At 42.7% G+C, this 27,965-nt stretch overlaps 1 protein-coding gene across 2 annotated transcripts in view; it reads left to right on the forward strand.

Annotated features, from left to right (window-relative positions):
- PLCE1 (phospholipase C epsilon 1) overlaps window positions 1–26,605 on the forward strand; it is a 184,378-nt gene extending 157,773 nt beyond the window's left edge. Inside the window, exons 28-33 of one of the 2 annotated variants that reach the window (XM_085849796.1) lie at window positions 3,472–3,590; window positions 7,949–8,059; window positions 8,773–8,970; window positions 15,341–15,496; window positions 16,139–16,333; window positions 25,295–26,605. In XM_085849796.1, coding sequence (XP_085705922.1) covers window positions 3,472–3,590; window positions 7,949–8,059; window positions 8,773–8,970; window positions 15,341–15,496; window positions 16,139–16,333; window positions 25,295–25,333 — 818 coding nt within the window. In that variant the 3' untranslated portion in view covers window positions 25,334–26,605. The remainder of the gene's footprint in view (window positions 1–3,471; window positions 3,591–7,948; window positions 8,060–8,772; window positions 8,971–15,340; window positions 15,497–16,138; window positions 16,334–25,294) is intronic. The other variant, XM_085849797.1, reaches the window with a different exon arrangement.
- Window positions 26,606–27,965: the final 1,360 nt, after the last annotated feature.

The raw sequence follows: 27,965 nt of genomic DNA on the forward strand, positions 1-27,965 counted from the left end.
GTAAAACTACAAAGCATGCCATTATTGCTTAAGCTTTCAGTGATACCAAGCTTCCTGGGAAGCTGCTGCTGCCGGAAACCTAAAACGTTCTAAATAACTGGACTCTGGACTGCCTTTTCTCTCGGGATTCTGCAGATATCAGCGATTTGTAAGAAATTTGATGATTTAAGGATTGTGGTGGAGTGTGTGCATGCGTGTCAGGGTGACCAGTTCTCATGGGAAAATGGAGGGACATTCAGGCTGGGGTCAAAAGGGATGAAGCTGAGGTTTTAAGGGTTTCAATATGCCTGAGATTGCTTAGAAAGAATGGTAAGATCACACTGTGTATGCACAGGCTACGTACTTCCTGTACAAGCACATAGATCTCTTCCCCTACGTCTGACTCTTCCTCCCCCTCCTTCTGTCTCCCCCCTCTCCCTCTGTCTCCCCCAACCCCAATTCCTGTGTCTCTCTCCATCCCTTTGTCTCTTCACCACCTCTCTATGTCTCTCCCCCTCCCTCTCTCTCTCAGTGGGATTCAAAACATAAACTGTTCAGCCTAGCAGAGTTATACGCTCTACCGAGTACCTTTTTAGTTCCTTATTGTCTTTACCATGGGATTCACCTGAATGATGATGTAATGTAAACAAATGCGTCAACAAGTTGTGAACACGTTCTTTCTATGCACTTTTGCAAATGCGTACCTGGCAATGTCATTTGTTTAAAAATAACACTGAATAACACAATGTAAATGTCTGTTGGTTCCAAGGAGAGGGGAGAGAAAACTAAACGTTGGCATTTTATCTTGTGCCTGGTGTGAATGTGACGACACCATGTCAGGGTTCCCCCCAAAAAACCAAGACGAAAACTGAATTTCTATCTGTGATCATAATCCATCACGTCTACATACTGTAAGTGCCGCAGTGCGTGAAAGCACCAAGTTTAATATACAAGTTAGCTCTACGTAACATCGTGTGTACTGCAAACGGCATAGAGATTTTACTGCAGAGTCGAGTCGATGAAGGTGCTTAGGCAAAAGATGTAACATGCACTTGTATGCAGTTTCCTCAAGTTAACTTTATGAGTTCTCAGAGCTGCCTATGTTTGGAAAACATTCCAAAGACAGTGAATAGAAATATAGGACTTCATATGTACGGTAGATTTTTAAACCAAGTTAGTTTAATGTTGTATTTAATTGTTAGCTGGTACGATGGCCAAGACTCCAAGAGGTAAGCACACTCGCCTAGAATCTGTCTACCATCGGTTTGAAGCCTGACCCAGCTATAAACTATGATCCGGCTGTTTCACAGGCAGAATGATTTATCAATGTGTGCACCATCCGTCGGATGGACATTTAACTGGGTGTCCCATCTGCCGACAGTTGGTAGACGTTAAAGATCCCACGATGTTTTTTTTTTTTCTTTGTGTACCTTGTCGAGGCTCGTGTGAGAGCTAACACACAACGCACAGCAAGGGGGGGCATGAGACAAGAGGGGAGGGAGTGGGACGGAAAAAACAGTGGGGAACAGAGACATTAGGAGATCTGTGGAAGGGAGAGGGATGGGGGCAGGGAACATGGGGTATACAAGATGGACATTACAGGGACTTTCAGGAAGGAAAACAGTTAATTTGAACGAGGTGGGCTTGGCTGGATTAACGGGGGTAGAAAAGGTCAAGGATTTGGATGGGGGATAATAAGAGGTGGTGGTGAACAGCTGTTTTGAAAGCCTGGATGGATGAATGGGATTGAATAGATTGAGGGAGTTTATTCCAAAGGCGGGGAAAAAGGGGAATGAAAGAGTAAAGGTGAGCAGTGATCCGTGATGTTGGTAGTTTTACCAGAAGGGTGTTGTTGGCGGACCTTGAGCGGCCTGTAGAAATGTGGTGGGGACAGATCGCAGACAGAGCAGCGGGGGGGGGGGAGGCGAGGCCGGAGAGAAGACGGTAGAAGACAGAAAGACAACGTGTTCTTCGTGAAGAGTAGGTGATATATCTCCAGCACCCTGAATAAATTCAAAATTCTTGCCCTGACTTCAGTCGAACATCAGGCCTGGTCAGCCGGTTCCTGAAGGACTTGGGCCAAGCTTTCCCCCGGCCAACCCCACAAGAACATGCGAATAATCGTGGCCGTTAAAGAAAAAGATTATATTTACTTTTAGAAGGCACATAAACTTTTGAGTTTGATATATTTTTAAAGCCATTTTAACATTCAAGTTCTGTCTTTTTTGAATTAAAAGCACAGGATCTGATGTCAATCTTGCGAAACATTGAAAGACAAATAGATAGAGAACGAGAAGTAAAGAGTAAAAGAGATAAAAGAAAAGAAAAAGCAAGAATTAGAATGAATAAAGAGAGAGAAGAGAGGAACAATGAAGAAAGATGTTGGGAAGAACCCGGATAGATTGATTTCAGCAGTTACTCCCCCAGGCTCATTGCATGTAGGATTGCTGCTACATAAGCCTCAAGTACATGTGTGCGAGCATAGCTACAGGTAGCACCACTGTACATTATATACCACACCAGCACTGTACACCAACAATGATTACGTGCCATCAGGCTCTAGTGCTGATTGTATGGGTGCGTATAGTAACTCTCTGATGAGATTGGGCTCTCAGGTTTGTTAGAAGCACCTGTCGATCTGTCACTTTATCTGTCGATCAAATTTCTGAAGTTTTTGTTGCGCAAATATTGCTGGCCATGGTAATTGACTCCACGACTGAAATAATCAAGCCAAAATACTGAGAATATGGGACAAATCCATCCATCCATCGGGACCATACTCTGTGCAGAGTGTTGGTGCTGCCTAAGCAATCTCCTTGGTGATTGGACACAATCCTGGATGGGTCGCCACTCCGACATAGGACACCAGCAAGCTGGCACCCATTTTGCCAACCTCGGAGGGATGACAGGCAAAGTCAACCCCACCTGGTATTAATTCAACAGCTGATGGGGGATTTGAACTCAGGATCCTCGGATCCCAAGCTCACCACCCTCACCATGAAGCCAACACAAGGCATATGGGACAAATGACATCCTTAGAAGATGTGAAATGGGATGCAGGACACTTTCATTTTGAATTGGATGATTATGTTAAATACAGGAAGGCTGGTGAGTGAGGTGCGCTTGTGTATATCACACTCAGGACAAAGATATTATTGTACATCATGTGTACATTTACACAACTTGTAAGTACATTAGTAGGCAGACAATGGACAAGCAAACGTTGTGTATGGGATTTGAACCTGCGTTCCCTGCATAATGAACGGTACGTTCCGGTGGGAACACTAACAGGTAAACTACGTTCACATATTTAGGCCTTGAGGCGTTCATCATAGGTTTGTCAAATAAAGTGCATTGTTCTATTTATTGATCGTTTTAAAAGTATTTTTAAATTTCAAGATCTCATTCCTTTATCTCAGGAGCACATTGTGATGAGGATTGTTTCTTGTTGTTAAGCCCAATTTTCTCCAATTTCTTGAACTCTTTTGTTAGGTTACAGACATTTGAGGTTACGGAACTCACGGAATGAACCCCTCGCTATCTCCAGCCTTCTGATTCTTAGTCAACGCACTGAAGAGTTCCCAATGGACTTCAGAAATGTTGCATCTGCAGTGAGTCTTTCTTTAAATACATTTTGTTTTCCTCCTACATCCCAACTGTAATGCTTTCCCTCATCGATTTAAACCTCATTCACAACCCGCTGTCACTCATCTATTTAACTTTGGCAACCCAGTCATATCAGATCACTTTGTTGTGTAAAAGTTGTGGCCGCAAGCAGAGTGAGCCCTGACTCCCCAACTACGGCACTTTAACTATGCCTCTTGCCAAACAAAACTCACCCCCTGTGCATAAAGGGGCAAGCTTACGGCTAGAAATATTGGGACAAATGTTTCCATGTTTTGTTTTGCCGACGAAACGTGTGGGCTCTTAAATATTCAATGTGTGTGGTTAGGGATAGGGTGTGGTGGAATGGAGGATATATATGGTTCACAATCATTGTTATTAAAGTCCTGTTTCGAATGTGTTCCTTTAAAGGTTAAAGGTAATTTCCAAACCACGAGGTTCTGTGTGTGCGAAGCACAGATACGGAACGGAACGTACTTTGCAGCATATGTAAACACGGATGTAATGTACTTCATATTGAGGAGTTTTTACTTGTGGCCAGCTCATAACAGAATCTGAAGGAACAAGTACGTGCCCGTACGTGCGTGGCCGTACGTGCAAAAAAAAGAAAAAAGAAGAATTGTGACGTCAATTGTGACGTCATAGCACCGTGTCCTGTCATTGGTTTGGTAAATAAATGGCCATAACTTGGGAAGCACTTGTCCGATTAATATTGTTACGAATCTGCCGCCCGCCCAGCGTGCGAATGACCGCTTTTAAATCGAATCGCGGCCGTACGCCCACCGAACGGACAATTCAGTCGCGACTTTCCGGAACAACGTCGAAAACCAGTCACGGGTGTGCTCCAAGCGCACACCACGGCCTAGTCAACACTCTACCCGCGCGCGACAGGGTCAATCGCCGAATTATCGATATACCTAAGTATTCGCGTGGGCAGACTACCGAGAGACCGTACCTCAGCGAGGTCTACTTGGACACGAACCGCTTAAGCGGTTCGTTCCGTTCTGGGATAACCGAGCGGTGTATTATCGCGAGACCTCGCTGGACCCAATTATTTTATCGGCTATTAAAAAGCCCGCTATTATTCCGAGAGCAATACGGCGGTTCAATGAGGAAAGAGAACACGACGAACGGGTTAACATTCACACAAGGACATTTATTACTATAGCACGTATGCAGGCATGCAAGGCAAAGAAAAGCAATGCAATCAATAAAAGCATGACAAGAAGAACTCCAACCGTTGTCTATTTATTATGTACAATTACTTAAACAGGTTTTACTTGACGGACTGGCGCCACAACACACACACAAAAACCCAGAAAAGAAAGAAAGAGAACGTGACCGTGTGGTGATTTCTTGGGGCTCCGTCCTCCTTCGCCCGACCTCGTGCTCGTACCACCCTCACGGTTCTCTCTGTTCACGCCTATCTTCCGACCTCGATTCTCCCCTTCTCGTCACGACTGACCCAGAGAGCCCTCGGTCCGGAGCGCCACCTCGCTCACAGTCCTCAGCAACCGAGAGACAGAGACAGAGACAGAGACAGAGACAGAGACAGAGACAGAGACAGAGACAGAGACAGAGACAGAGACAGAGACAGAGACAGAGACAGAGACAGAGCGCGAGCGATTCTCCTCAGCGCTCGCGTTCCTGGTGACGACTCTCCCACTCTTCTTTTCTACGCTCGCGTTCCTCCTTTTTATACCCACGCCCCGCCCCTTCTCAACTCCCACCCTTCCTTCCAGAACACGCGGGAAACTTCCAGAAGGAAGCGTTTTCCCGCCAAAAATCGGGGACGCTCGCACCGTTGCCTGCTTGATTGCTTGGGTTTTCACCCTTTTCCCTTGCAGGGTGAAATCCACCGCATTTGTCAGCGAAGATGCCATTCGTTGGTGGGGAGGGGGAAATGGGGATCACCTGCTTTCCCTCGATGAAGGCCAGGCCTCTGGCAACCATGCTGAGGTGGAAATTCGGTGGTGGTGTGGTTGGCGTTTTTGTGGTGGCCGGGAGGGTGGTGTGGCTGGTGTTCGTGGTGGTAGTGAGGGGTGGTGTGGTTGGGCGGTGGTGGTTAAGGTGGTTGTTGTGAAGGCGGCTGTTCGTTGTCTGTGGGGATGTTTGGCGGTTGACGAGAAGGTGGTTGTGGTAATCGTGGTTGTTGTGGTTGATGGCGTGGTTGGTCCAAAGTAACAATAGTAAAGAAAAACGGCTAACTCAAAGATCACAGCCCTGTCCACACGGATAATTTCCATGAAACAACGGTGGGGAAATCTTACTGAACACGGACTTATTGGCATAACTGAACTAAGGACCTTTATGGTGTTCTGCGAATTTCCACAGCCGTAACAATATCAAACCTTGAAAAGGCACATACTCAGGGCCCCAGCAATATACCTGGCAATTTTCAATTACATCGGACCAGTGGTTGTCGAGAAACAGCGGTCGCAGACAGACATACAGACAGACAAACAGAGATTGCTGGAATTATAGATAGATGAGATACTGTAAGACCCCAGTTTGCGTCGGGGATGCATTCCTTCAAAGTGCGACGAATATCGAAATTAAAATCAAAGGAGTTTTTCTCATAATTCATGGAATAAGGGGAATTGCGTTCCTCACCTCGCCATTTCAGAGATTATATTCTGCTTTCAGCTATGATATTCCCCTTTTTTGAATAATGACAGTTATATTCCAAGACAAATGCACAGAAATAAATAAAATACAATTGCAGGCATATTTAAATAAAAACAAGTCTCTTTCGGGAGTGGTCGAAGGTGGTGGTACGTCGTTGTCTTCCTCCTCTTACAATGAATGTGGGCATACTTATCGATTGGAGGAAAACTTACGAACCCGGCAATCCATTAAAAGCAGCACGCATTCAACGAATAACATCCATTTTTACAACTAAGGTAACACTTTTACAATGCCTTTTAGCTAATTTACAGGACAGTACATTTCCTGATGTGCGAAGCAAAGTCGAGAAGTTCTTTCAGCGATTTTGCGATCTCCAAATGTGGTAGTTCAGTGATGTTTTCTGGCGTCTTTATCGGTCTTGTAAGGTCTGAAAACGCTCTGGAATAAAAGGTATGGCTTTTAAAACGACTTAAGTGTGAGTTGAGACAACAAATATCGAGAAGTGGTATAATAACGTGATGACGTATTTGCGAAATGACACAAAAAATGGGTGACGTAAACCGGGGTATGAATGTAGTAGAAATGATAATTCTGTTGTTGAAAAATATCCTTTGCCGAATCACTTCGCTTACCATGAGTATCAAGAATCGATGAACACAAACTCTCTTTCATTGTCGGCAATGTCATCGTCATCGTCATTGTCGGTCCGCTGCTTGAAGATCGCCTTAACATGGCCACACTGTATGTTCCGGTCCCTGGTCTTCTCATTCCAATTTCCTGTTGCCCATTGCTTGTCGAGCTCATCCCTCCACCTTTTGAGTTGCCTTTCTCAATTCCTGATACCTTCCATTTGTCTCCAACCTGGGCTCTCTGTACCGAATTATTGACGGGGCAGCTCGATTCCAGATTCTTTGTGATCCTACTTCATCAATGCTCTGCTTTCTCCCATTTTCAATCTGTGCATCAACCAGATGACTCGTATCAGCATGCAATGAGGAAAATACATTCTATTTGCTGATAAACTCTGGAGATGTTTTTTTTTTTTGATACAAAGTCGAGGCTCATGGATGAGCTTGAACATAGAATGGATCAGGACGTAATAGGAGAAAGAGGGGGTGGGGGGGGGTGGTATGCCAACTGTGGTGTTGGGGGATAAAATAGAGGGAGACTTGGACAAATAAGCGATGTGAGGGAGACTGAGAGTGAGTACAGGAGTTTTATGCTCTATCAACTGCCAAAGTGTTGTCATTCATGATTTCTATTTTTGTGTACCATCAAGGCTTGTGGAAGAGCAAGTACACTGAACAGAACAGGACGTAATAGGACAAAAGGAAAAGTTGAGAGGAGTGGGGGGGGGGGATGCCAACAGCAAAGTTAAAGGATGAGATGGAGAGAGACGTGGGTTGGAATTGGGGGGGGGTAGGAAAGGACACATGGGGTGGACAGGATGGAAAGAGAAGAAACTCTCAGGAAGTAAAAGTTGTAAAATTGAAAAAAATTGTAACTGCAGATCGATAACTTCACCAATCTTACCAATGCAGACTTATGGCATTTGTTGTATTTGAGAGAAGAATCATTTTTGGGTTCAAGCATGGATCCATATAATTGTCAGTTACTTATAATAGCTCTCTGTTAATTGTAAAGTTTGACGTTAAAATATGAATTTTACTCGAACAACATCGTTACTCTACACTTTTCTTTGTGTATCCTCCCGAAGCAGGTTTCACCAGCCAAACGTAACGTGACGGTGCACGGGGTTCCTGGAAGCAACACCTTCTCGGTATTCTCTGTACCAGAAAACATTACAGTGGGTCACCTGCTGGAGAAGGTTAGCCATTCGTCCGACCTCGAATAGCTCGTCTCTCAAAATGATGCAGAGACGATAATGAATTGATACTTCAAGTTTGAATAATGGCAGAATTCATTAATTGATTGATTGCACAAGTTTACTTGATTGGACTCCTCGTATGCATAAACATCATGAAAAATGATATTATACAATTACCAGACTTGGTGGCTTAATGGTTTGAGTCTGGGAGGTCAGCTGATCGAACCTTGGCTGAGTCAAACCACAGACTTTTAAACCTGTGGTTTGACAAACCACAGACATGTATGCTGCTTCCTTGTTTGATGTTTGGCATGACTTTTAAAATGGTATGTGCAGCTTTCTTGTTTGATGCTCGGCATTTAGAAAGAAAAGTGCATGCACGCATAACCGTAGGTTGGTAAGCGTTGCTCAAGCTGTATAGGGCTAGTGGCCTCCTGCGTTGAAAGTTCTTTGTAAGGGAACTCGTATTATTTATTTACTAAAACTTTGCACGTCTTTAGTTCAGGTTTTTAAAAAATTTTCCAAGAAAAAAAAAACATGTTGCCATGCTTACTAATGCACACTTTCATCAACAATATGGGCTTTCAACTGGCTAAAAAAATATTTTTAAGCACATAAAGCCACAAGCTAGTTCCGAAGTTATGTGCACAGAACATCACTCAATTTTTGTGGCAGAAGTATTCATCATACCTGCGTTACCCTTTAATGTACAGATTTCCATCACGACGCCCCACCTTAACACCGATGAAGGAGATTGGCGACTTGTGGAGGACCTCTTGCCCCTGAGAAGAAAAAAGGATGAATGCGCTCAGTCGGGGACCCGGCGATTGCTTGGCTTGAAAGAGCCTATTTTCCCAATTCTTGCACGATGGACCTCGAGGAATGGCCATGTTGGCAGGCTTGTCATAGAGGTAAAGTCTTCATCGGAAAACAAATATGGAGTCCAGGGAAAACGATTGGAAACCTTTTTTTTTAAGCGTTTCAAGGAACTAGAAATATATTTTGGCTGTTGTATGTTGCATGAGCTTTATTTTATTCCAAGGGAAAGACGGTAAACTGGTGTAGATGTTGAATACGTTTTGTTTTTTCAATACTTGAACCGAAAATCTGTTCTGGATTTGTCTTTGTTGCCATCGATTGTTCCCTACACTCTGTTTGTTGTACACCATTCCTTCCCAGTTCCATATCCAGGCCATGCATGACGTCATCGCTGCGTGCCGAAGGAAAGGAGTATTCAGTTTTTAATCCGTTTGTTTACTGATTTCCGGAATCCTTTGGATTTCGGCAGTTATGTTGGTCGGTTGTGTGTGTTGTCATTCTGTGTGTGTGTGTTTGTTTGTGTGTTTGTTTACCCCGTAGCAGCCACAACGTTTCAGCGATCATGACCAAACTGGGTTCAGACGTCGGCCATGGTCCAACTTAGACACTTGTCGTTTTTGGTGAATCTAGGTCAAAGGTCAAGGTCAAAGTCACCGAAAAACCGAAATTCTTATTTTCGCAATAACGTCCGCTAAAATGGTCGGATCGACTTCAAACCAAATCCAAAATGTGCATCTTCCAATACTGCATCCAACCATATGTCTCATTGGGATGTCACACCAACACCCTTCTTAGCGGTCGGGGGTCGAATGTCAGGGGGGTCGGGTCAAAACTTTCAAATTGCGATAAAAACACCGTTTCAAGTCCGATTGACTTCCAAGTTATGATCATGACCAAACTAAGTGCGATAACTCATTAAACAGTAGCACTATCGACTTGTAAGAACCAAATTGATTTCCAGGTTTTTGTTTTTTCAGACATCATGGAGATATGACAAAGTTATTCCGGCAATTCCTTGCTCAACGAGCAATTTCATTTGTTTCTTTGTTGGTTTGTTTGTCCGGGCGACATCTCAGCCATCCTTTGATCTGGGAAGCTGAAATTTTGGGGGAAAAAGTGAAGACGTGCTTTGGCAAAAAGGGCATTTTTTTTTGGATGAATAAATTAATTGATTAATTGCTTAATTATTATCGATTTATTCATTACTTTATTTTCTTTCTCATCTGGGAAATATCTCGGGTACCTTTTGAGCTCAGAATTTGATATTTGGACACGACCATGACCGAGTGATTTGGCTGTAAAGGGTATTATTTGATTTATTGATTAATCAATTAATTATTTAATTTCCCAATTAATTACTTGATTTTCAAAAAGTTACACATTCGGATTAAACATTGGTGGGTTTGGTATGCTATTAGCCAATTGATTAAGAAATTAATCATTTTATGATTATTATTTATTTATTTTACTTATGCAATTGGTCAATCAATTATTACACACTGCTTCCTCTCAATTCTGTCTCCATGTGCTGCACGATCGTATCGCTGGGCGCCAAAGGCGCTCTGGCTATGTCGTACGCTGGAGGATTTGTTATTTATTTATTTGGCATGGGGGTGGTGTAGTTTGAATGTCACTCTACTTGTTGTTTCCTTTCTTATTCATATTGCATGCTCATCGCCATGTCTTTGCATGCCTGATCTCTGTACCAAAAATTAGTCTCCCAGCAGTTTCACCGGAGGGGACTATAGGTTTGCTCTCCGTCCGTCCATCCCACCTGTGCTTTTTCAGACACTTTTTTCCCATTCCCTTCAACATATTCAACTGAAACTTGGTACATATGACCTTATTATGATATGTTAAAGAAAAAGTTCAAGTTTCAGGGCATTTCGTCAACTTTTCAGTTATGCCCTTTTTGGACTTACAAAATATCACATCGGTAGGGGACATGTATTACAAAGCAATTCTCACTCTTGTTTGATCTACCTTGGCTGGTTATAAGCCTTCCACGTGTTCAGCAGGCCTGCTTTCTCATCCATTCACTCCATGTTAAACTTTCTTTTTGTTAAAAATTCTTTCCTCATCCTCCTTTCATTTGACTGTTTTTTTTTTTTCTCTCTTTCTCAAAACCTTTCCGTCGTTCTCTCTTCCTTCTCTTTGCGACCACAAACGAATAATGAAAAATCCTTAATTTCCACTCCTTCTGATATCATCCCTTTACGTGGTTCAGTCAAAAATGATTTCTTTCATCATCTCCCCATTTCTTCCTCCTCCCTTTTTATAGCCATCTGTACAAATCTTTTAAATGACAATTTTTTATAATATCTAATTTTCATGTACTGTCATTTTCAAATGTCTTTCTCACAAACTGCTTCTTCCCTTTTCAGTTTAACTCCCGAAGAGTGAAAAAAACCGTGCCCCATCAGCCATCACCTTCACAGTGCTTTCTTTCTTCATTTCCGAAATCATCCTTTCCACCACTCCAACCATGAAGTTTGGCAACCTCAGATAATCCCAAAAAGTCCACAACAAGTGCATATTATATACACTCTAAGGAGAGGCAGAAAACATCTCACCGACCTCAAGGCAGAAAACATTCCGTGTTTGCTTCTAAATCTTGTGTACCAAACCCATCGCTTTGTGTTCCCACCTTACCCAGACGCACCCAGCTGTTCCTGGACTCTGTGTCCTTTTCTCCTGACAAGGTGGAGAGTTTGCTGTCAAACCTCGGCTCAGATTCTGTAACCTGTCCAGATGGCATCAGCCCACGTGTCCTGAAAACCTGCTCTGCTGCTCTTGCACATCCTCTTTCTGCTTTTTTCACGCTATCATTTGCCCAAGCTGTTCTTACTGCTGCTTGAAAGCTGGGCAACATCACCACATTACATAAACAAGGTGCAAAAACTGATTTACTTAACAGAGACCTATCAGCTTACTTCCAATCAAGGTCATTGAATCCATCATCTCTGTTGGCATCAATTCCTTCCTGTTTTTTTTCCAATGGCCTGATCTCAGACTATTAATACAGAATCAGACCTAGTCACTCGAACTTGGAAATGCTGCTTCTGCTCTTCCAATAATGGATGGAGGTTCTCGATGTCAGACACGAGATTAGGTCCGTCTCTCTCGACATATCTCGAGCTTTCAATACACTCTGGCATTCTTCCTTGCTCTCCTAACTCTGCCTATGGCATCCAAGGCCAACTCCACTCTTGGGTAACTGATATCATCTCCTCTCATAGCCAACATGTGGCTCTCAATGGCATCGAGTTGCGTGAAGTGGCTCAATGTCTGTGAATAATTAATCAATCACCATCGACCTTTTTTGTCACTCATTCATTGTAACTTAAACTTGAACTTTCCAGGACAAGGTGCTGGGCTCGATGATGCCCTCTTTGAGCAGCCTTCTTATTTCTAACTCCATTAAACGCCTGTCTGGTGCACGATACTTTCTTGACCTACCAGCAATGGACTTGTAAATAGGAGTGAGATTGGTGAAGAGTGGTGGTGGAGGTGAGGTATGGAGAGGGTGTACCTATCGCACAGACAGGGAACAGTGGCTTGTCTCCCCCAAACTGCACAATCCCCCACTCGTGATGTTTCATGAAATCCTGGCCGAGGATTACATCACTACAAAGATCAGGTAAGATGGAAAGTCGAACAGAACAGTATTTCCTGCCCATAAGCTCGAGGTTCACTAAACAATGACCAGTCATTGTAGTTGACAACAATGTAGATGCCATTGACACTCCACTTGACTCAGGGTGTACACAAAGGTTGTACGCATTAACCAGCCTCTGGCACATAAAACCATCCGAGCTCCCAGTGTCCAAAAGTGCTCTGCACTGGTTACCTTTCACAAGCACGTTAACTGTTGCTTTCGATAGGTTTTCTACTCATCCAGCGGACATCGTAGCTCGAGTTTGAGTGTGGAGCTTGGCTGCAGCCCATTCGACCTACAGCCCAGTCTAGTCGACCAACGAACCTTGGCAAAATGTCCTGTTTTCTGGCACTTATTTCACACAGCATCCGAAGTGGGACAGACTCGTCGAGGGTGTCAAAAGTTCCCACATAAAAAGCACTTCTGTTGCTTTCCAGCAGCAGCTACTACTTGAGAGATGTCTGTATGAGTAGGTTGCCGAGTCCCTGTTTCAGCTTCGGCTGTTGGTCTATCTACCGAAGAAGTTGTGACCACGTTCAGGGGTGGTACAGGTACCGTGTACGACTAGGAATTCCTTTGAGCTTGATCAAGAGCCCAAGCCCGGTCAAAAGCTCTCAGGAGATCAAACATTTTAATCTCGATGAGTCGTTGACAAATGACATGAGACTGCAATCCACTTATGAAGACATCCGTGATGGACTCCTCCTCGTATTTCTCAGCAGTCACAACCTTGTCATTACAGTCTTCACTCAAATGCTTCAATGCCTGCAGGTACTCATCAAGAGTTTCGCCCGGTTGCTGTCGGTGACTTGCCGATAGGTGCTGTGCGTAGACTTCATTCTTCAGTCTTACATACATGTTTCGTATGTCTTCACAGTCGGCTATGCACTCGTACACACTTGGAGCAACATAGTTTATCAGAATAGTTAACTTCTCTGGTGCGTGCCGCTCGATTGCTCTCAAGAGGTCGTGGAATATCTTGTACCAATCAATGGTTCCATTTCTGTGCAGCATTGCTCGAGTTTGGGTTTGCCTCAAACCATTCACGGTGTAAGAACTTATCCATTAATGAAATTCTTGCTGAATAAATTGAGATAAGCTGAATGGAGTGTCAAAGAGGCGGGCTTGATTTGTTTGTACTCGTACAGCATATGCTTTATTCAGCAAGAACAGAATAACTTGTGACAACACAGATGCAAACCTAAGCTTGACGCAAAATGCAACGGAATTCTCACCTCTCCCAGCCAATTCCAATTACAGCTATAATTTGGAATGTCACATGGGAAGAAAGAAAGAATAACAATTAGTAGGCCTCCCGTCGTCGATTGTACGACTATCAAGTCACACAAGACCGGAGAGCATCCATCTTTAATATCAAAGTGAACGATGGGTAATGGAAGGACCCTCGGGCTTACAACACAGAGGACCTGAGATGACAATGTTTGACAAGTAGGCAATTCTTCACCGTGCCAACTGTTTCTTATGCTCTTGCTATTCGGTGTGTTTATTTGTGACGTTTGCTTAAAACGTGGGAAGTGAGAGTCGGAGAAGTTGTGTGTGTGTGTGTGTGTGTGTGTGTGTGTGTGTGTGTGTGTGTGTGTGTGTGTGTGTGTGTGTGTGTGTGTGTGTGTGTGTGTGTGTTCGTATGCAATCGGTGTGACTCCTCTCCAGCTTCATGAAAACTATCTATGTCCTTTGAGAAATGAGTAACAATATGCTCTGTTGAATGCCTGTTTCGACACAACTGAAGAACAACAATGTTTGTTTTTCCATCTTTTTACAAAACAAATTGCAAACTAGAGAGGGGAGGACTCAGGAGAGTGCAAAACCTCCGCCGCCAATACTGCTGGGTCACTCAAGTGAACCTGATATCTTATTCATTAAATATGATGTCAACAGTGCTGACAGAGTTATAGTTCTTTTCTCCAACATTTTTTTGGGGGGTTGGGGGGGGGGTTGGAAATCACTTAAAACATGTAGAAATGCAAAAAAAGAAATCGAAATTTTGTTGAAAAAAAGTTGCAAAAATTTTTTTTTCTCTAACAACTTTTTTTTGGAGGGGGGTTGGAAACCACTTAAAATTTGTAGAAATGCAAAAAAAATTTTTGTTTTTTTTGGGGGGGTAACAATTTTTTGGGGGGAGGTTGGAAATCACTTCAAACATGTAGAAATGCAAAAAAAAAAAAAAAAATTCTCTTAATTTTTTTTTGGGGGGGGGGGGGGGACCAAGTCCAAAATTTAATGGCATGATCCTTGGACTATACTTAACTCCCCCACCAAGTTTCGTCGAAATCCGTCGGGGAGTTTTTCCGTAATACTGTTCACAAACAAACAAACAAACAAACAAAAAGGGGTGAAAACAGTAACCTCCATCCATCTTCGAAGATGGCGGAGGTTAACAATTGCCAAAAAACAGGAACTAACAATGTGGAAACGAGCAAGAGTATCGTGATACACTTTTATCTTGCTTGTACATGTGAATTAATTAGCTTATTGCTGAAGCAATTTACTTGCTCTCCATTACTGCCACCGAGAGAGACGCAGTGGTGACTGTGTCGGATGGTGGTTGACGGAGGAAGAAAAATCTTGATTCATTTCTTCATTTCTCATGCGAGGACACCAAGTTTATCATGCGTGATTCGATATGTATTCCTATCTTTTTCCTTAAGTCGGATGACCTGTTTAAATATGTTCCCCTGTGCCTTTTAACCTGTTTGATTTTCACTTCATACTCCATTGTGTTGGTGATGATGTGCTCGATTCATTCGCATATTGTACTTTCTTCCTCGTGTGCATTTGAGCAGAGGATGGGAAAACTGGGTCTTGCTGGTGTGGATTCCAGTGGAGAGCTTGATGACAACGAAGAGTTCTTGGTGACTGTGTACGATATCTTGCCAGAGCAGCCAAGCACGAAGTTGCGAACGAGCAGAGCAAGCACTGCACAGGATGTCATACGTCAGGTGAATCATGTGTCTTCGACTTTTGTTTTATCTTTTTCTTTTCCATTTTTTCCTCCGCCACCGAAGGTGAAGGATGTGATGTTTTCACCCCTTTCTGTCTGTCTGCTTGTTTGTTTGTTTGTTTGTTTGTTTGTGTGCAGGATATCTCATAAAGTTGTGGACGGATCTGGATGAAATTTTGTGGACAGGTTCAGTGTGTGACGATTAAATTTTGGTGAAGATCCGGATCTGGATCTAACGACGAGAATTTTTTTTAACTGATTATATATTCACCATTGAGAGAGACGGCCAAAAATGAGATATCGCACCATATCTCAAAAAAGTTGTGTCCGGATTCAAACGAAACTCGGTGGACACGTTGAGCGTGTGACAAGGACGAATTGATTCAATTTTGATAAGGATCTGGATACGAGAATTATTGAATTTTTAAAGTGATTCTTCACCATTGAGAGATCGAGCCAAAAACAATATAGTACTATATAGCATGATATTTCACAAACGTAGTGTGCCCGAAATGTTCTCGTGGATCGGGCATTGAATGGTGGAGTTATGCGCTCTACTGAGTGCCCTTCTCGTTTTAACTTGTGCTTTAATCCAAACAAAAAATTACTCCTTTCTGATGTTATTTTGTTGTATTTACAGATCCTGCGCAAAGCCAAGTTTAAGATGACACCTTTGTGGCAAAGTGATCCTTCAACCTACGTCCTCATTGAGGAGAAGCAAGAGAAGGGATTGCTCTCTTTCCGTGTTCTTGCGGACTTTGAGAACGTTTATAGGGTGCAGAATCAGTGTAGCAGTTACACACGTTTCTTGCTCAAACCTCGACAAGATGTTCCGGTATGCTGTGGGTTTGTTGTTTGGTTGCATGCTTGCTCCTGCACTCAGTTTTAGTTTGGATTTCAGGAATATCTGACCCATTTTATTAGGTATATACAGGGCAAGTCAAAATTCTGGAAATATCAGAAAGTTTGTTTTTGTTTTTGTTTTTGTTTGTGTTTTTTTATGCTCTCCTCCCTATGTTTTCGTTTCCAGACTTTTGACTCGCCCTAAATTATCTGGATTCTTTAATGCTTACATTAGTAGGTCAGGATGTTTTGTAGCTTGTTATTTATTTAGTCTGTTAATTCAGCAGAGCCAACTCTTGTTTGGAGAAGGGTATTCTAAAAAGGAACCTGTTTGTTGATGCAACAAGAGCAGAGGAGAAGAATAAAAATAAAACATCAAAGAGCAGAGAGTTGATAATCCTCTCCGTCGTTATCATTACCTCCATCTCGTTTGCATTCCCAGCTAAATGCAGTCTTTTAATTACTTGTCTTTCATTTGCTGTGGGGTGTGGTCGAGCAAGATAGCCAGCAGACATTCCAGTGGGAATTGAACAAAGTGGAACGTGATGAATTGTATGCATGCATGTACATCGTGCATGTGCAATTTATATCGATTAAACAATTAGAATTCTAAACCAAAAAAACAAATCAGCATAAATTGACCATTTATGATGATCCAAGGTTAATTAAATGAAAAAAATTAAAAAAAAATTAACCAATTACAATGATCCAAACCTAAATTAAAAAAAAAAAATCACAAATTGACCATTCACGATGATCCAAACCTAAATATCTATATTAGATTTCATAACGGCATTCAGGAAATTGGAAATGTATAACGTTAATTAGCTCAATCAATCAAGTGGATTGTTGAAGCTTTCGTAATACAGTAGTTCCATTCTCAGACTGTCTGTCCACTTACAAACCTTCGATTGTGTCAAACTGCCAAGTTATCCCTTTGTTCCAGACAATAATCTCCAAGTTCATTGCCTTTGCTTTTCTGTCAATCAAATTTCATGTCCTAAACATGATACCCATCAGATGTATCAATTAGGTTAAATTTTTTTTTAATTCTTTAATTTTTCTCCTCTTTGTTTTGCTGCAGCACTTTCTGTGGAAGCCCGATTGTGTGTTCCTGTAATCTACTGTGTCGAGTTTTGTCTTGATTAGCTTGTTTGTCTCTTCATTGTTTATGGAATACTCTTTTTGTGAGCATCTTCTTTTGTTACTAAAAATATGATACAATTCTCAGATTATGTGCTGTGCACCATACACTTCGATTGCCCGGATGTGCTGCGCTGTGACGTCTGGCTGTCGGCCGTTGTTCCTCTTCACCCAATCTCCTCTCTTTTTTTTTGCATTTATAGATCGCATTTGCTTTTTGAACAAATGGCAGATATGTATTATATGTATCATGCAACATCCTGCAAGACTGTATGAAGAATATAAAAATTGGAATCTGTAAAAAAAACAAAAAACACTGATCTCCTTTGTTGAATAATTGTGGTCATAAAGAGGGGCTTATATACCCGAGACAGAACTTCCTTGTGCTGAAGGGAACAGTGAATGGTCAGACAGATTCACTGTTGCCTCAGGGAGTAAAGGGCTGGGCGGAGTATCGTGGTTAAACCTTGATGGATCCCTTTTTATTCCCTCCACGTGCACACAAAGACGCTTCTTCGCAAGAAAAGCTGAGTTGTATGCATTGATTCACCAGAGGGGGCTAATAAACCACTTTTAAAGATGGATACACAAAGCATTCACCAAAATAGCATTGTCCAGTTAACATCGTCACAAAAGGCAACAATAGAAAATTATTATGAGATGGACAAGAATAGAAACCTAGAAGCAAAGTGGGTTCTTGTCCAGAAATCTTGGAAATAGTCTTCACTGGAAGCAGTTGAAAATGGTGAAGATTTTGGACTTCACCTTTGCAAGAGTTTGCAAGAGTATTTGATAATGATGGAGGCCCGTACCGTTCACAGAGCTTTGAGGTATTAACAGCAAGTCAATAAATGATTTCTAGGCCGTACACAATCCTGGATGGATCTCCACTCAACAACAAGATTTTTGACTGAAGGTGCAGGGATTTGTAATTTGTTCATGGTGCTGGCGATAACTCGCCACCTCTTTGTGAAAAACACCCGAGGATCTTTGACATCCACCAACAACTGGCATTGGTAGGACAGTCCTCCGGCTTGACATCCTTTTCCAAGATAACGCATATATTGGTGGAATAGCCCTGAATTAAAAAAAAACAAACACGGTGACTGTTTATAGCTGAGTCAGTATTCAAACCCAGGCTAGACAAGCTCAGGGGTGAGTGTACGTACCTCTAGGCTCTCCTACCAGCCTTCTACAAATGCCTTGCACTCGATGTACAGGACGTATAAAATAAACATCATTTGCACCATTTGCAATTGAAATAAAATAATGATTTTAAAGGTCGTATAAAAAATTCCACGAGTTTAGTGCCGCTGATGTAGTCCCACACACCACCTTGTTTAACATGTCCAACTACTGCTAAACGGAAGGGTTTTGAAAGCGGAAAACAAAGCGATTTGTGTTCTGCAGCGTTCAAGTATATAATTCAATTGAAATAAAATAATGATTTTAAAGGTCGTATAAAATAATTCCACGAGTTTAGTGCCGCTGATGTAGTTCCACACACCACCTTGTTTAACATGTCCAACTACTGCTGAACGGAAGGGTTTTGAAAGCGGCAAACAAGCGATTTGTGTTCTGCAGCGTTCAAGTATATAATTCAATTGAAATAAAATAAAGACTTCAAAGGTCGTAAATCCGGAAGTTTACCGCTCTCGATGCAGTGTTTTATCCACCACCTTATTTCACACGTTATATTAGTTTTTCGTGCCTCTTGGTTGTGTCCTTTATGACGTCCTGAAAAAAAAAGTTTCCTGGTTGGGATGATTTGCAATTTGACTACCAGACAGTAAGACAGAGTAAAAAAAAAAATTATCTCACTGCTCTCTTCGCATGCTCAATCTGGATGAATTTAGAGATAAAATACTGTTAAACTCCAGGATCGTTTTCCGATTCATGTTTCCAAATATAACATTCAATTAAAAATCAGGTTGTTCCTCGGTCTATAAATTGATGTTTGTAGACAGACAGAGACAGACGGACAAACAAGTGAACCATAACAATTGGTGAATTGTACAGTAATTTCAGCTTGATTGAGTATGTGGGTGTTTGATGGGATAATTATCTACTGTAGAGGAAGAGTGGACATTCATTGGTAATTTGCAATGCAGATGAAACTGGAAAGCTTCTGAAAATGCAAAGCCCATCCACTTTGAACCCAGACTTCTTCTTCCATATGTTAAACGGTACCTTTAACCTCTTGACCTTTTGACCAAATTCTTAATTTGTCTTCTCCATATTACCACAATAAAGCTTAATTAAATATTTGATTACAAAAGCTCAATTCAAAAAAATGGCCCTCCAGGCCTTCAAAACAGCTGTTCACCACCACCTCTTATCGTCCCCCATCCAAATCCTAAATCTTTTCTACCCCCATTAATCCACCCCAACCCACCTTCAAATTCCCTGCTTTCCTTCCTGAAAGTCCCTGTAATGTCCATCTCGTGTACCCCGTGTTCCCTGCCACATCCCTCTCCGTTCCACAGATCTAATGTCTCTGTTCCCCATTTTGTCCTTCCCAATCCTTGTCTCATGCCCCTCTTGTCTCATGCCCCCCCCCCCTTGCTGTGCGTTGTGTGTTAGCTCTCATAGGAGCCTCGACAAGGTACACAAAAAATAAATAAATTGATAATTAAAATTTCAGGTCATTTGCATGAAAATTGATGATTTTATGCGATGCTGACCTTTGAACTTTTAACCTTTCACCATATTATTAATTTGTCTTCTCCATATTCTAATAATAAAGCTTTGTTGAAAATTTGATAACAGCTCAAATAATAATTAAAATTTCAGGTCAATTGGATGACAATTGATGATTTTTTTTTTGTCATGCTGACCTTTGACCTTTTGACCAAATTCTTGATTTGTCTTGTCCATATTCGCATTATAAAGCTTTGTTGAAAATTTGATGACAAAAGCTCAAATGGTAAAAATAAAAGTTGCGGCCCAGACAGATGCACAGTCAGACACGCACAAGTGATTGCAAAACCCCGTCTCCCCCCTGTGCGGGCGATGGGCTAATTAAATTGGGCAGAAATTCACAGACTCGGTAGTTATGATCGCCACATGGCAAGAAGATGCAAGAGCAGCATCACTTTTGGCCCCACTCCCTGGAAGCAATTACAGGCACATTTTTAAGTGAAACTTTGTATACGCAATGAATATTGGGGGATGCGTGAAACATGTAACAATTTTTTGGGGGGATTTGACCCCCGGTTCATGCCACAGTGGATGCGGATTTAGGGTAATGAGGGTCAAAACGGGGAAAAAATTCAACTCAAAATTAGACATTGGGTCGTTCCTGGTGAAACCTTTTGCCATCTTTCAACTTTGCTTTCGGTGGGAAGTGTGGGGATTTGCAATAGCACACCATCAACTTCACCCTAGGTCTTGTTTGTAAGCAAGCCCATTTCATACTCCCTGTCCAGCACACCTTGCCAAATCTTTTCCAGAAATATTTTGAATTACATCTGCACATTTGCTGTCAAAGTGCAGCATTAGCTTTGGAAGTCTTCATCTTCTCAATCAAATCTCTTTTGTGTTTTGATTCATGAGTACCGCGCTGCCCGAGTTGTCGAGGCTAATTTAAAACCTGAATCGGTCAGCCGACTTATTAATGTTTTCAGAATGACATTACTCGTCATAGTCTGAGAAATGCCAACGTTTTCTTTTTATTATTATTATTTACGAGCAGAGTACCCACCCTATGGGCGAACATGTTCCAAGGATGCAACACGTTTTTCTGACACATATCTTTATTTGGGTGTTGTATAGCCAACTGACAGCTCTGTGTAGGCAAAAACAAAAAAGCCATGAAATTGCCTGCATGAAGCTAAAACCTTCCGACTGCTTTTCATTCAAAACGCCTCACTGCTGTTTGTTTTTCTTTTTTTTTGCATACCTTGTCGAGGCTCGTATAAGATCTAACACACAACGCACAGCAAGGGGGGGGGGGAATGAGACAAGAGGGGAGGGAGTGGGAAGGACAAAACAGTGGGGAACAGAGACATTAGGAGATCTGTGGAAGGGAGAGGGATGGGACGGGGAACATGGGGAATAGAAGATGGACATTACAGGGACTTTCAGGAAGGAAAGCAGGGAATTTGAAGGAGGTGGGTTTGGGGTGGATTAACGGGGGTAGAAAAGATCGAGGATTTGGATGGGGGATGATAAGAGGTGGTGGTGAACAGCTGTTTTGAAAGCCTGGAGGGAAGAATGGGAATGAATAGAGTGAGGGAGTTTATTCCAAAGGCTGGAAAAAAGATGAATGAAAGAGTGAAGTTGAGCAGTGATTCGTGATTTTGGTAGTTTTACTAGAAAGGGGTTGTTGGCGAACCTTGAGTGCCCTGCGGAAATATGATGGGGACAAATCGCAGAGAGAGCAGGGGGGACGAGGCTGGAGAGGAGACGGTAGAAGACAGAAAGACCACCGACCAACCTGCGGTGATTGAGTGAGAGGCCCAAAGACTCAGCTTCATTGCGGGAGATGCCGATGATCTTAAATGCCCTGGTTTCTACAGCGTGAAGCTGAGAAAGGTGGGAGGCAGGAGCACCAGCCCAGAGGGGAGAGCAGTACTCCTTCAGGCTACGGACGAAAGCTTTGTAAGTGGTCAGGAGCTCAGGTGGGCTGAGGAAGGACTTTGCACGACGGAGGATTCCCAGTCGGCGACTGGCTTTTGAGGCGAGGTTTGAAATGTGGCTTTCCCAGGAAAGGTCATGGCAGATAGTGAGAACCAGAAGCTTGAAAGAAAAGACTTCTTCCAGAGGATTGTTGAGAAAGTGGATGGGGTGGGGGGGGGGGGTTATAAACGGTCCTTTCAAAGAGACATAGTGAGAGTGTGAGATTTCTCTGGATTGAAAGACATGTTCCACGTGTTGGACCAGTTTGTGATTTTATCCAGATCTGCAGTGAGCGAAGAAGCTGCTGCTTGCCGTTCTGAGGGATGACCGATGGTACGGCAGAGGCTGGAGTCATCAGCAAAGAGAAATAGAGGATTTTCCAGAGTCGGAGAGGTCATTGATGAAAACCAGAAAAAGAACAGGGCCCAGAACGCTACCTTGAGGAACTCCAGCCTGGACAGGAAGAGGGGATGAGAGAACTCTATTTAGGGCCACACGTTGACTGCGACAGGAGAGGAAGTCTGTGAGCCATGAGTGGAGATGGCCTTGGATACCATGGGAAGAGAATTTGGTGAGTCGGGCAAGGTGCCAGACTGTGTCACAAGCACGTGATATGTCCAGGGATACGGCTCGGATTTCCTGTCTGGCATTGAGGACCTCCATCCATTGTTGGGATAGCAGAAGCAGCATATCCAGGGTCGAGTGACCTGGTCTGAAACCAAATTGATGATCGGAAATCAAGCCATTGGAGAAGAGGAAGGATTTCATGTCTGAAGCGATGATGGATTCCATAACCTTGCTGATGATTGGGAGAAGGCTGATTGGTCTGGAGTTGCAGGGATCTGTTTTTGTACCTTTTTGTGCAGAGCAGTAATGTTTGCCAATTTCCAAGCAGATGGCAGATGACCTTGAGCAAATGAGAGGGTGAATAGAACAGAGAGAGGGTGAACAAGAGCAGAGGAGCAGGTTTTTAGGACAACCGTCTGGACCGATTGCAGAATCTGAGTCGAGGTTTGACAGCAAGCTCTCCACCTTGTCAGGAGAAAAGGACACAGAGTCCAGGGACAGTTGGGTACGACTGGGTAAGGTGGGTAGAGAAAGTGATGGGTTTTGGACACAAGATTTAGCTGTAAACACCGAGTTTAGGCATTCAGCTTTTTCACGTGTGGTATCAGCAGTGCGGCCATTTGAGGTAAGGGAGGGGCTGGAGGGGGAACATACACCAGAAACAGATTTGATTAGACGCCACCAGGATTTTGAGGAGGGAGAGAGGTTTGAGAGTTCAGACTTGAGATTAGTTTGGTTCAGACTGAGTTCAGACTTGAGAGTTCAGAAAGATGTTGTTTTCTGGCTCTCCTGAGGGTAGATACACACTCGTTCCGAGCTTTATGGGAGGAACTGAGATTACCCTCAGTTGGGTTTTCTTCCCATGAGCCAAAGGCAAGTTGTTTCAGGACAATTGCCTCGCCACAAGCTTCAGTAAACCAAGGGTGGGAGGAAGGGTAAGACAACTGAAGACAAGATGGGATAATTCTGTACATGAGGGAGAGCAAGTTTCTTTGAAAGAATTCCCAGGATGAGTTGATGTTGGAGAAAGCAGCGATGGGAGACCAGTCTATAAGTTTGAAGGCTGCTTGGAGACCCTGCCAGTCGGCTTGAGTGAAATAGTTAGGGTGAGATGATCACATTTTACATGATGCAGAATTTCCATGGATCCAAGATGGTCCGGTGGGTCTTTTGAGTCATCTAGGTATTTTGTATTCGAGGTATTTTGAGTCCATCTTTCAGGTCCTGGAAAAAGTATTTTGGGTCTTCGAGGTATTTTAGGTCTTCTAGATCTTTTGGGTGTTTGGAGTCTCTTGCATCTTCTGGGTCTTTTTGGTCCGATGGGTCCTTTGGGTATTTTAAGTCTTCTGGGTCCTCAAGGTTCTTTTGAGTGTTTTGTTTCCTCAGGCTTTTTTGGGTATTTTGCATTTTTAAAAGTCATTGGGGTCTTTTCGGTCTTTTTTTGATCTTTTGAGTCTTTTAGGTCTTTTGGGTATTTGTATTTGTTCAGGTATTTGAATTTGTAATTTGTTCAGGGTGCCAGCAATAGCTCGCCTACTCTTCACAATGGACACTGTGGAATCTTTACCTTCCACTAACTAATGCCGGCAGAAGGGACGCCCAGTTTAACATCAATCCGAGGGACGGATTAATACAACAATTCATCATCCTGCTCGTGACACACCGGGATGACAGTTTATAGCTGCGCTGAGATTTGAACCCAGGCTGGACAGTTGAGAGGCGAGTGTGCGTACCTCTCGGCCACACTTGATGTCGAATAATTGGTACTTTGCACCTTTGTGTGTGACCATAAGTGTTGCATTTTCTCAAGTAGTTTTCTCCTCAAACATGTGATATGTGGTCAAGGAAAAGTGGACACTAAAGGTGTTTTTGTTTGTTTGTTTCGTGTGGGGGTTTCAGGCTCATGGAAGAGCCAGATGGACAGATGTTGGGAGCAAACATGTAATCGCTAGAAATACAGCTAAACACTGGAACAAAGGGGAATAAGCGGACAAGGGATGCGCCAACAGGTAATGAAGACAAAAAAGGCCACGTGGTGAGTGGTTATGTTCAGACATGATAATGGAATCAATTACAACAAAGACGAAGCTTTATTATAATGAAGATGAAGTATAAATATAGCTTCACAAAGTTTTGGATATAAAGACACAATGCCTGTTTCTTGGTTTCAAAGGTAGGCACAGAACATTTATTTCTTTTTGATTGTTCCACTGAGCTGACAGCATAACGTAGAGATATGCACACTCACCTCTGAGATGTGTCTAGCCTGGGTTCGTTTCTCGGCCCAGCTCCAAACTCTCATCCTGGCGTCACGCAGACAGGACAATTCATCAAATGCGTGTGCCGTCTCTCTGATGAACGTCAAGCCAGGTTTCCCGCACGCCGGCATTAGTTGGTTGACGTTAAAGATCCCACTGTACCTATTGTGAAGAGGAGGTGAGTTGTCACTGCCACCTTAACCAATTTCCAAATTTTTGCCTTGAACCGATTATATCGGGCATTGGCAACACCGCAGCTGTTCCTCAATAATGATGCAACCAGCGTGCTGAATTGGAATTGAATCCCAGTCAAACATGCATTCGCTAATAACAATGGCCCTTGATGTGTCCCTCGTGTTCCGTAGAGCCTCCTGCAGAGGGGTCCGATGCTGACCCACCTATGAAGAACCTATGCTGACCCACCGACGCCGGAGTTTTCTTTTAATATCTTTTCTCACTCATCTCTGTTGCTCTGTACTTTTCTTCCTCCGGTTTTTTAAAAAAAAAAAATTCCTTTTCTTTCCTTACTTTTCATACTTATTTTCTTGAGAGGGAGAGGGAGCCTATGTGCAGAAACAATGCCAAGCATCATCTCAAGTTTTTCTTTTTTCAATGAGCTGGTTTCAATATCCTTGCAATCAACAGGAAATATGGTTTCTTGATTATTTGTCGTTGAATTTTTACTTTATTTTTTTTGCAAAATACATCGTAATATTGTGGCTCCTGTGGCTTTGCACAAATCATAACCTCGCACCAGTTTGTCAAACCACAGCTGCTCTAACACTTGGTCTTGTAAAGATCACCGGTCTCACTTGAGCCTTTTTTTTTTAATGTGAAAAGCAGGAAGTAGTGCATTTGTTTTTTCTTTGTGTCTGCCAATGTGCCGTCAATCAAGCAGACACCAAAACACTGCACATGCCATTGTCTGTGTCAAAGCGTTCGTGACATTTCATTCGTCTGAAGCCATAATTTCCAATCTCGCGAATCACTCGTTCGACTTGTGCCACATTCAACCACTGAAGTTTTCTTCCCTGACAATGAAAACCGTATTTGCTGTGATTTCTGAGGTCGATTCAGCTCGACTCCTATCCTTTATGAATGAGATGAGCTTCTTCGCACCGTATTGGTCGAAGTCATTTGTCCGGTGTTATCTTACTCGTACGCCATACTCTCCGGCCAGGATACACCTTCTGCTGTTTCACAATCTTTCTGTGATGTGAAACTTCTTCCTTGATTTCTTCCTGTGATTGTTTATACCGAGCAAAGCCTTTAGTGCCCCTTCCCCCCCCACTCACCCCCACTTCCCGATATTCAAACCAGGCTGATGTGCACACTGGAATGGCTGCCACTTGTACCAAAGTTGTGATTTTTTTTTTTTAATTGTACTTTTGTTATTTTATTTTATTATTTTAATTTCTTTTTGCAGGTGTATGCACTCTTGAACATATGATTTTTATCCAGCCATGTTGTTTTAAATTGTATTTTAAATTGCTTTTGCAAATTTTAACGTTCGCACTTTTTTTTAAAGCCTGCAGCTTGCTGCTTTTACATTGTACATCTCAAATTTGCAATATCTTTGTGCCGTGAAGGTGCTGCCGCTGTTTCATTTTTGCTTCAAATTGTGTATAAGAATCTATGTGCAAGTTTTTGCCCAAAAATAAATTTTATGGAAATGTCATGTTGTGAATTGCATTATTTGCGATGGCAACCAAGCTGCCATACACAAGAAGAAGAAGTAGTAGTCGTGGATCTGAGATGTCCCTGGCTGAGAAGTTGGCAAGCTGTACCAGATGCCAAACAGTTTAAAAAGTCCAAGAGATTGTCGAACATAACTCTTGTCTCAAATGCGGAGCACCATCCAATTGCCGGATGGGTAGGAAGAGCAATTCCGTGTTTCAGTGACCAGAACGTGGGGATGGGGGGGAGGGGAGGGGACATTTAAATTTACACAGAACAATGCCAACTCGAGTGCAGCATTGTTGAAAGAAGACAAAGGTTCAGTATAACGTTTCATCTGCAAGTTGTGTTCTTCAGAGACAATGATGCTGACATGTGCCACACCTTGATATATCCTCGCAGAGTTGAAGCCATACAACCAACAATGTGATCAGATTGGGATTTTGTGCATTGTCTTTTCGTGTTGGCCAAGTTCACCCCACCCCAATCTCATACACAATATGAGGATCTTACAATGACAATATTTTCAGTAAATCGCTGATTGCAGCCAAAGATGCACAAATACTATATGTTGGATAGCATAGACAGCACAGTAATGGTTGTATATCCTAACAAAACAAATCCGATGGCAATAGTGGGTCACAAGAGGATGTTCCAGTAACGTGCATAGATTAGGTCCTTCTCCAGAGAAAATGAGCCCTGATTAAATTCAGCAGCTTCCTTGAATCGACACATTTAAACGTTTAACCTTATGTAGAAGAGGAATGAAAGGCACACCCAGAACAGCTGGGCTGAAAGAAAAAGTCCTCGACTCCTCGCGTCGATTTTAGATTTTTCGCAAGTGATGTCACACCTGGAACACACCTTGATCCAAATGGCGGCTTACATCGAGAAACGGTGTATTTCGAGCTCTGATTCTAATGCCGATTCCACCGTCATCAGCAACTCTGAAGGTTTTCAGAATGTGGAAACTGATCAGTAGGATTTTGAAGAAACTATTGGACACAAAATTAGTAATGGAAACGATTTCGTGGGAATGATGGAGCCGCATCGTTTTGAGACTTGTGCGAGCGATTCAGACAAAGATGGCGACAATGTTGGTGAAGATGAAAATGCCGGTCTCATGTTCACTACAGCTCGGTAGATTCAGTTTATCCGTTCAATTGACGGTGTAAAGGAAATTTAGTGTTTCATGATAAATGAGTTATATTACTCCAGGAGAAACACGGCACGACCTGCTGGACACGGACACGGACACGGCACGACAAAGCACAGACACGGCACCAATGCAAAACAGCACTGACATGGAATGGGCACTGCACAACAACACGCAGCACAGACACAACATGGCATGACACA

The sequence above is a fragment of the Eptatretus burgeri genome, chromosome 12 (genome assembly GCF_056783735.1).
Source record: "Eptatretus burgeri isolate ZD-2024b chromosome 12, Ebu_testis_v1, whole genome shotgun sequence".
Taxonomy (NCBI): domain Eukaryota; kingdom Metazoa; phylum Chordata; class Myxini; order Myxiniformes; family Myxinidae; genus Eptatretus; species Eptatretus burgeri.